A 10,475-nucleotide genomic window follows, 5' to 3' on the forward strand; every position below is an offset into this window, starting at 1 on the left:
CACAGACCGCGAGATCATGACCTGAGCCAAAGTCCGGAAGCTCAACCGACTGAACCACCCAGGCGCCCCTGAAAACTCCACATTCTTAATCAACTGCTGATGTAACTGCTGTGGGTTGCTATGAAGTTAGCAAAACAGTGTGATGTCTGAGGCAGCAATGTCATCATAATTACATGAGTGCGTTAGTGAAGTTCTAGATGAGAATTCTGTCCCTCCTGGAGGTGATGGCTTCGGGCAAGGACACGTGTCCTATCTTACCTAAGATTGCCAACAGCTGCACTGATGAGAGTTCATATAAGCCTTCTAATGAGTGAGGACCTGGGCGTTCTGGATTGAGGGGGGTTTATTTCTTGTTTTGTTTGCCATCCCGGAGCTACAAAGATAAGGACAAACATTTTGTGCTTCCTTTGGCATCTGTATGGAAAACTTTGCATCCCAGAGGAAAACAATGTATATGCAGGGAGAAAGCAAGTCTGACCTGAGTGTAAAGCAGATACTAAATTCAGAAGCTGGTTTTTGTGGCTGGTCAGAGACTTCTTGTAGGCCTGGGGAAAATCATGGAGTCTGCTGCCTTTTCCCTTACTATCAGGTTAAATGAAAACTGAGAGCAAATTGTAAAGGACAGCGTGCAGTTGGAGGCTCAGATATCCAGCCCGGACTCTGGCTCTTGGTGATACTTGGAGATTTAGTGGGTTCATTATTAGATGAGCCTCAAACAGTGCCATAGCTCTGTGTCCTGAAGCTATGGGGATCCACACATCGTGGATGCAGCAATAATGCTAAAACAATTATATTTAACTCACAAGATATCCTTCCTTCCTGCCTTCCCAATCTCCAGGTGTGCTCCAAATGCTGGGGTTCATTTGCCACGATTTTCAGTAAAGCACGGGATGATCCCAAGACGTTATGTTATGCCTTGGAAAGAAAATATGAAATTCAGGAACATGAATCTGAAGGTATTTTCCTATAAATGTTCATAAGAAAAAATTCATAGTTGTGGTATAATTTAATATATCTATGAATAGACATACCTATAACTATACAAAAGCTATTTTTTAAGCTTATTTATTTATTTTGAGAGAGAGTGGGAGAGGGGCAGAGATGGAGAGAGAGAGAGAGAGAGAGAGAGAGAGAGAGAGAGAGAGAGAGAATATCCCAAGCAGGCTCCACGCTGTCTGCACAGAGCCCAACAAGGGACTCAAACTCACAAACCCTGAGATCATGACCTGAGCCAAAATCAGGAGTCAGACACTTAACCAATGGAACCACCCAGGCACCCCTACAAAAGCTATTTTTAAATTCATATTTATTTTTTCCAGCTTTATAGGGAATAATACAGAAATACACATTTTTTAAATGCACAGTGTGATGACTTAATAAACATACACACTGTGGAATCATTACCAGGCTCAAGATAATTAACACATTCATCACCTCACATAGTTAACTCTTTTTTTCTCCTGGTGAACATAAGATCCACTCTCTGCAACTTTCAAGTATGCAATACTGTGTTATTAACAGTATTCAGTTACCATGCTGAAATGAGATCTTCAGACCTTCTTATTCTTATAAGGGAAAGTTTGTGCCCTTTGACTTGTGTCTCCCCACTCCCCCTCCCTCCTGGCAACCACCATTCTCCTGTCTGACAAAAACTATTTGATGTACTTTCATGTGAACTTGCAAGGAAGAGTTAAATAGCATTATCTATTCAAATAACCCAAAGATGAAATTAAAATCGATATTCCAAAAGATTTCCGAGCTCTCTGTCTACCTTTCTGTCCACATAATGCCAACTCACAGTTAAGAACGAACTTAATTAGGGGCGCCTGGGTGGCTCAGTCGGTTGAGCATCCGACTTCAGCTCAGGTCCTGATCTCACTGTGCAGACGGCTCAGAGCCTGGAGCCTGCTTCCGATTCTGTGTCTCCCCCCCCGTCTCTGTCCCTCCCCCACTCAAGTGCTGTCTGTCTCTGTCTCTCAAAAACTAATAAACATTAAAGAAAATTAAAAAAAAAAAAGAAAAGAAAAGAACGGACCTAATTAATATTAATGAAGTATGTCATTAATATTAAAGCTGTGGTACAGAGCATGCATTTTTAAAGCTGTACTGCATATGTGGGTTGAGAGCTACAGGAACAGTTTGGCTAGATTTACAGATAAGACTCACTGCCCATTCACTGCTGCTATTCAGTATTTTCAAAGCAGTATTTTCAAAGCATTTTCCAAATTCAGATGAGCTGATCACTTGTGAAAAGATAAGTTGTTTCTTTGAAGGGGAATAGAATCTATTGTAATAATCAGACTATAATAGGAGACTTCAAATTAGGATTCCTAGGGGCGCCTGGGTGTCTCAGTTAGTTGGGTGTCCAACTTCAGCTCAGGTCGGGATCTCGCAGTTTGTGAGTTCGAGCCCCACGTTGGACTCTGTACGGACGGCTCGGAGCCTGGGGCCTGCTTCAGGTTCTGTGTCTCCCTCTCTCTCTGCCTCTCCCCTACTCGCACTCTCTCTTAAAAATAAATAAGCATTTAAAAAATGACCATTTTATATTTGAGAAAATTGAGTCTCACAGCAGGGCAAATGACTTGTACACGGTCATAAGCAGTGAGTAAGTAAGTACATAAGTAGTCAGCAGTCCACCCTGCTCTTGTGGATGGTCCAGACACCAGCCAGAGAGCATGCTTTAAAAAAAAGGCGGGGATGTTATGTTGCTCTGTCCCTCAGACCTTCCTCCTTAGCGGGGTTAGTTGGAAAAACTATCAGGGAATCTCCATCTTCATCTAATGAAGTGCTGTTTGGTGTGAATTATAGCAGATTTTTCCCCCCTTAGCACGCAGAAGTGTGTGGGATCCACGCTGGCCCTTTCGAAGACTCTCTGTTTTTGAATCACAGCGAAAGGCTTTGTCATGGGGAAGATCGAAAAGTTGTCTTAAAGAAAGACCCACCAGAAATAAAAATTGCAGATATGCCTCTACATTCACCGCTCTCCAAATACCAAAGCACTGTGATTTCCCACGGCGTCAGGAGGCGTCTGGTCTGACGAAAGAATAAAGTGCCGAGGTGTTTCAATCTCAATCTCTTCCTTTCCCCATAAATGTTGAAGGCCATCATACAATTGTATTTCACCTACAGGTTCCATTTGTTTAAAGGCTATAAGTCAGTTGTACATTTTATACATTATGAAAGCTTTTTTTTTAATGTTTATTTATTTTTGAGAGAGGAAGAAAGCATGCGAACGAGGAAGGGGCAGAGAGAGAGGGAGACAGAGGATCCCAAGCGGGCTCTGTGCTGAGAGCAGAGAGTTCAACGTGGGGCTTGAACTCACGAACCGTGAGACCGTGACCTGAGCTGAAGTCGGACCTTCTGACCCACCCAAGAGCCTGTCTACTTTATAAAGGCTTTTGAAAGGAGATAGGCTCTGGGAACATCTAAGATAAAGCGGGGAGGCAAGGCAAACTCTCCCTGAAATTAATTTCACGCCAAATAGTGAAGAACCCGAGGATGCATCCAATCCAACCATCTATCCTCACCGTGTTCCTCTTTGTCTTGTCCTCACCCCTTTGTTGTTCATCCCCTCCAAAACTCAGCCTCAGAGGAGCCAAGCTGAAACAGAGTGGCAGGACGTGGGATTGTTTCGCCTACTTTTCTGACTGCCCCAACGCCATGTTCCTGCCCCACCTCACCAACACACTTCCCCCTACCAAGTCTCTGCCTCCTGGTAACTCATCACCATGGTAACTAGCAGTGTTTGGCAGATACCTCTTTGATACACCGCATGATTTTCTACCGGTTCACTGTATCTAAGTATCAATTTCCTATAGCAAAGAATGGATAAACATAATTTAAAAACGTAAAGACGACCATATGCAAATGGTACACCACTGTGGAAGACGGTGTAGTGGTTTCTCAGGCAGTTAAACATAGAAGAATTACCTCATGATCCAGCATTTCCACCTCTGGGTATATGCCTAAAAGAATTGAAGGCAGGGGGGCACGCGGCTGGCCCAGTCTGTAGATCTTTCAACTCTTAATCTTGGGGTTGTGTGTTTGAGCCCCACATTGGGTGTAGAGATAACTTTAAAAAGTCTTAAAGGGGCGGCTGGGTGGCTCAGTCAGTTATGCATCCGGCTTCGGCTCAGGTCATGATCTTGTGGTTTGTGAGTCCCAGCCCTGCATCAGGCTCTGTGTTGACAGCTCAGAGCCTGGAACCTGCTTCGGATTGTCTCTCTCTCTCTCTCTCTCTCTGCCCCTCTCTTGTTCACACTCTGTCTCTCTCTCTCTCTCTCAAAAATAAATAAATGTTAAAAAATTATTTTTTAGTCTTTAAAAAAAGAGAGATTTGGGATGCCTGGGTGGCTCAGTCAGTTAGGTGCCTGACTCTTGATTTTGGCTCAGGTCATTATCTCATGGTTGGTGAGAGCCCCACATCAGTCTCCACGCTGACAGTATGGAACCTGCTTGGGATTCCCTCTATGCCCCCTCCCATGTTCTCTCTCTCTCTCTCTCTCTCTCTCTCTTTCTCAAAATAAGCTAAATAAGTTTAAAAAAAAAAAAGAATTGAAAGCAGGGACTCAAACAGGTATTTGTCTGTCAATGTTCATAGTAGTATTATTCACAGTAGCCAAAACAGGGAAATAATTTAAATGGCCACTAACAGATGAATATATAAATAAAATGCAGTATATGCATGCAATGGAATATTACTCAGCCGCGAAATGTAGTAAAAATTTGATACATACTACAACAGGGAGGAATCTTGAAAACATGCTAATGAATAAGCCAGACACAAAAGGACAAACATTGTATAATTTCTCTTGTATGAGATACCTAGATACCTAGAATAGTCAAATTCCTAGAGAAAGGAAGAAATAGCAGTCCCAAAGGCTACAGAGGAGGAGAGAATAGGGTCACTGTCTAACGAGTACAGAGTTTCAGTCTGACATGGTGAAAAAGTTCTGGAAGTGAATGGTTGCACAACAAGGTGAACGTAGTTACTGCCACTGAATTGTACATTTTACCACAAACTTTTTAAAGATTTTCTTTTTACTTTATTGTTTAAACTTTACTTACTCATTGCTAAATGTTTTTATTTTTATTTTTTAATGGCTTTATTTGTTTTTGAGAGACAGCATGGGCAGGGGAGGGGCAGAGAGAGAAGGGACAGAGGATCTGAAGTGGGCTGTGTGCTGATAGCAGGGAGCCCAATGTGGGGCTCGAACCCGTGAACCATGAGATCATGACCTGAGCTGAAGTCGGACATTCAACTGCCTGAGCCACCCGGGCACTACTTAGTTTTCATTGAGACAGAGAGAGAGAACAAGCAGGACAGGAGCAGAGAGAGGAGAGAGAATCCCGAGCAGGATCCAATCTGACAACGTGGCTCAGTCCCACGAACCGTGAGATCCTGACCTAAGCCGAAATCAAGAGCTGGACGCTTAACTGACTGAGTCACTCGGACGTCCCAAGATTTTCTTTATGTTTTTCAGTAATCTCTACACCCAGTGTTGGGCTTGAACCCACAACCCTGAGATCAAGAGTCGCATGTTATGCCAAGTGAGCCAGCCAGATGCCCCGTACCTCAGTTTTTTTTAAAAAAGATCATAGTGAGGGGCGCCTGGGTGGCTCAGTTGGTTAAGCATCCGACTTCGGCTCAGGTCATGATCTCACAGTCTGTGAGTTCGAGCCCCACGTCGGGCTCTGTGCTGACGGCTCGGAGCCTGGAGCCTGCTTCGGATTCTGTGTCTCCCTCTCTCTCTGACCCTCCCCCGTTCATGATCTGTCTTGCTCTGTCTCAAAAATAAATAAAACATTAAAAAAAAAAAAAAAGATCATAGTGAGTCTAAACTATGCTTCATTCAGGCAGTGTTCATATCTGATTACCATATGAAAGAAATTATCATAAAAAAGGATATAGATGTCCACCTAGGACCAACTTGAAGATCAGTAAAGTAAATATATATATATAAAGTAAATATATATACACATATAATAAAGATAAAGTAAATATATATATATATATATATATATATATATATATATATATATATATACCGGATATTAAAAAATTATTAAAGAAGAGAATTCAGGTGATACCAAAAACTCTAATACTTTAGGTGGACTGCCTTCCCTGAGAACTACAGAATGGACAGAAGGCAAGAAGCTTGTATAGGATAAAGAATAAGAAACAAGGGGGGGGCGCCTGGGTGGCTGAGTCAGCTAAGCATCCGACTTCAGCTCAGGTCAGCTCAGGTCATGATCTCACAGTTCGTGAGTTCGAGGCCCGCGTCGGGCTCTATGCTGACAGCTCGGAGCCTGGAGCCTGCTTTGGATTCTCTGTCTCCCTCTGCCCCTCCGTCCCTCTCTGCCCCTCCCCTGCATGTGATCTCTCTCTGTCTCAAAAATAAATAAACATTAAAAAAAAAAAAAAAGAATAAGAAATAAGGAAGTAAGTATAGAATCCATGGTTGGCTTGGCCTTGAGGATTGGCTGGATATACTGTGTTTCTGACCAGGAAGAGCATTTCCGTGTGCTGACATGACATCCTGGGCAGGAACAGTTCCATCCTGGACAAGAAATCTCTGGGATTTCCAAAGTCAAAAATGCCAGTTGATGTGTTTTTCACATACTGAGAACATTGGTGATCATACTTGATCTTTACTAGTTAGCTTCCTGGCGGGCCAAAGGGCCACCAAGAGCAGGTCTGGCAGAGGGGAGTCCGGCAAAGAAATTGAGCAGCAGCTGGAATGTGGCCAGCACCCTGCTCACCATGCTGTGTGTGTGTCAGTGCACTGACTGGGGCCCTGGCGGTATAGACACCAGTATAAAAGTACTCACCGATGGGCGCGTGGGTGGCTCGGTGGGTTAAGCGTCCGACTTCCACTCAGGTCATGGTCTCATGGTTCGTGGGTTCAAGCCCCGTGTGGGGGCTCTATGCTGACAGCTCGGAGCCGGGAACCTGCTTCAGATTCTGGGTCTCCCTCTCTCTCTCTGCCCCTCCCCCACTCAGGCTCTGTCTCCCTCAAATAAATAAACATAACAAAAAAAAAAAAAAAAAAGAATATGGAAAAAGAAGTGTGATAAAACACTGAATGAAAAAACCCGGGTTTACCCAGTTTTGCGCATAAAAGAGAATGTACGTCACGAGAGAACAAAGCTGGAAGCCAGTGGATCAGAATGTTTATAATGTAATTTCTGGATGGTCGAGTTATGAATGAGTCTTATTTACATCCTTATGCCTTTATACATTATCTGCACACACTGCTCCCCATGTGTGGGATCAGCCCTCTCCCTGCTCTGCTTATCAGAATTCCTCACTTAATGCCATTGTCAACTCTTTTACTAAAACCTATTTCATATTTCATCTTTTCCTTCGCCACTTCTTCCCACCCTAACTTTTTTCAGGTCAGTTCTCAGCCGAAGACTTCTGCTTCTTGACCAGAAGAGGTCTCCGTTGCATTGCCCAAGAACAAAAATTTATTATTTTTAATTGAATTTAATTTAATTTTGTATTCCACGCTTATTTATTTTTGAGAGAGAAAGAGAGAGGTAGAGAGCATGAGCAGGGGAGGGCAGAAAGAGAGGGACACAGAGCCTCTGATCTGATCTAATCTGATCTGAAGCAGGCTTTGCACTGAAAGCAGAGAGCTGGATGTGGAGCTCGAACTCCAAACCATGAGATCATGACCTGAGCCAAAATCAAGAGCCAGATGCTTAACCAACTGAGCCAGCCAGGTGCCCCCCAAAAACAGTTTTTTAAAAATATTTATTTAATTAAGGAAAATTTTGCCTTTACCTGATGAAGATATGGTGTTACAGAAGTTCGAGAGAAAAGTTTTTCAGTGCCTCTGTACCTAACAAATTATCCAACAGTATTTTATCAACAGAGGGGAGTTTGAACCCTTAGGACTACCCCCGTTAGTACCTAGCACTTTATAGAGTCACAAACGAATTTCATCTGATATGTAAAAAATTGAAAGTAGAAAAAGAGAAAACAAGGAAGAATGTATTTAAACAGGAAAACATAGCTTTTCGAGGGACAAATTAAAAACCATCAGTGAAGGGCTTCAGAGAGTATGGGCTTTATAGTTAGGCTGAATTGGGTAAAATTTTGACTCCACTGTTTACTGTGTGGCTTGAAGCAAGCTTCACATACCCGACGCCTCTCCCTCACTTTCCCATCTGGAAAATGGGGCTAGCGATAGCTAATTCAGAACGTGGTTGTGTATCGTCTATTACATAACATGTAAACCGCTTGGCATATTCTTAGGCCTGTGGATGGGCATATGGGTTAGGTTACCAGTCAAATTTTAGCCATACCATGGCTGACTTAGTTACAAAGTAGCTTTTTCGGAGAGGAAGAATATAGTGAATTCAGGAAATAGTAAGTCCTTGAAAATGAGAAGAGGAACATTTTTCTTTCTTTCTTTTAAAGTTAAAAAATTTTTTTTGATATAATTTATTGTCAAATTGGCTTACATACAACACCCAGTGCTCATCCCAACAAGTGCCCTCCTCATTGCCCATCACCCATTTTCCCCTCTCCCCCACCCCCTCCATCCCCCCCTCACTTTGTTCTCTGTATTTTAAGCGTCTCTTATGGTTTGCCTCCCTCTCTCTCTGTAACTATTTTTCCCCTTTCCCTTCCCCCATGGTCTTCTGTTAAGTTTCTCAAGATCCACATATGAGTCCTTCTCTCACTTATTTCAATTTAAAGTTTATTTTAAGAGAGAGAATGTGCGCACGCACAGAGGTGTGCACGTGAGTGAGTTGGGGAGGGGCAGAGAGGGAGAGAGCGAATCCCAAGCAGGCTCTGCACCATCAGCTCAGCGCTGGAAGTGGGGCTCGAACTCACCAACCACCAGATCATGACCTGAGCTGAAGTCCAACGCTTAACCAACTGAGCCACCCAGGCACCCCAAGAACGGGAACATTTTTCCTCTGCCATTTGGGCTTCAAATAGTCCTGCCTAAGAGAAAACCAAAAAATTGACATCTCTAGTCTCTTTTACAGGCTAGGCTGGAATTTCTACTCCAAGCTGCCTGTTTCAAACAACTGTCCTGCTAAGAGTCTCAAATTCATCAGATGAGCTCATCTTCCCGCTCTTTTTTTCCTTTCAGACCTGCTTTTTTTCCCCTCCTGACTTGCATATTCCTAAAATTATCTACTATTGGTAGACACCATCAATTAATAATGCCCCATATTCTCAGTTTTCTGGGTCTCAGAAATCACTTTGGACTTTTTGTGCTCCCTTCTCTGACAAAACCGTTCAATCACATCTGTCCTTGCAGGTGGACAGGGGTGGAGACACAGCTATCCCTGTAGGGAGCTACTCTCCTCCTTGCACCAAGTTATTGGTACTCTCCTGATCTGCTCTCTGCCCCCTCTCTCACCTTCCCCCATAGATATTTGGGGGCAGCTCAGTCCGTCCCGCATGCTGCTACTAGAGTAATTTTGCTAACGCCCTCTGTGCTACCTTCATTCTCCTGCTCAAAAATCATTCGTAGAAAGTTCCAGAGTCGGATGGTGGTGTTGGTTGCACAACAATGTGAATTACTCAATGCCACTGCCAATATACACTTTAACAGGGTTAGAATGGTAAGTTTTCTGATATGTCTGCTTTACCGCACATATACACATACACGCACAAAAACCCGTCAATGATCCAAAGACGAGAGCATAATGTTATATAAGGGCCATCACCATCCAAGCCCAGTCATCTTCATTAGGACAGTGTCTGGCATCCGGGACAGTGAAAGGAGCATTGGTGGTTATCTTACTGCCCATGACACGCATACTACCACCCCCACATGCTTGCCTTCACTGTGCTTTCTTTTTTTTTTTTTTTTAATTTTTTATGTTTATTTTTGAAGGAGAGAGACAGAGCGTGAGTGGGGGAGGGGCAGAGAGAGAAGGAGATCCAGAATCAGAAACAGGCTCCAGGTTCTGAGCTACCAGCACAGAGCCTGACGTGGAGCTCGAACCCATGACCTGAGCCAAAAGCAAATGCTTAACTGACTGAGCCACCCGGGCGCCCCTCACTGTCCTTTCTTGGAGATCACTTCCCTCCATGGTCACTGGGCATGGCCTGTGCTTTGTCCTCAGTTTGGCCTCTTTTCCCCCACCTCAACCTCTCTAATATTACCATGCACTGATCTATGCATTCAAAGTACAGCTCAACCCTGTTTTGTCCACGAAGCGTTCAGTCTCCCATCTGTCATGTTGGAAGTAATCCTCCCTTTTTCTGGGCTCCCATGGCACTTTTATGTTGCTATTCTGCCTGTATAAATCTTCTGAAATTCTGAGACCATTCCTTAATCCTCCCGATATTTCCCCTTGCTTTGACTTTGGTGCTTGGCACAGAGGAGACTTTTCAGTGAATGTTTATTGAATGGCCGAGGCGAGAGACATAAGGAGGAATTGGAAAGGGCACCTGGGATCTTTGGAGAGCTTTGCACCATGCCTGACTCTAAGCACCCAAC

The 10,475-nt window shown here is 43.6% G+C and overlaps 1 protein-coding gene across 1 annotated transcript; it reads left to right on the forward strand.

The window, feature by feature from the left end:
- The first annotated feature begins 180 nt into the window (after positions 1-180).
- Positions 181-3,066, forward strand: TEX43 (testis expressed 43). Its single transcript, XM_045487290.1, has 3 exons — positions 181-310; positions 839-956; positions 2,828-3,066. Exons 1-3 carry the CDS (start codon positions 198-200, stop codon positions 3,035-3,037), a joined length of 441 nt encoding a protein of 146 aa, XP_045343246.1. The 5' UTR covers positions 181-197; the 3' UTR covers positions 3,038-3,066.
- Positions 3,067-10,475: the final 7,409 nt, after the last annotated feature.

This window comes from Leopardus geoffroyi, chromosome A1 (assembly GCF_018350155.1).
Source record: "Leopardus geoffroyi isolate Oge1 chromosome A1, O.geoffroyi_Oge1_pat1.0, whole genome shotgun sequence".
NCBI lineage: Eukaryota > Metazoa > Chordata > Mammalia > Carnivora > Felidae > Leopardus > Leopardus geoffroyi.

Excerpts from the sequence above, each read along its gene's own strand:
- TEX43 (XM_045487290.1), top strand. The coding sequence starts at position 198 with ATGAGAATTCTGTCCCTCCTGGAGGTGATGGCTTCGGGCAAGGACACG. Across the intron at positions 311-838 it reads TCATATAAGCCTTCTAATGA|GTGTGCTCCAAATGCTGGGG; the intron begins GTGAGGACCTGG and ends CCCAATCTCCAG. Across the intron at positions 957-2,827 it reads TCAGGAACATGAATCTGAAG|CACGCAGAAGTGTGTGGGAT; the intron begins GTATTTTCCTAT and ends TTCCCCCCTTAG.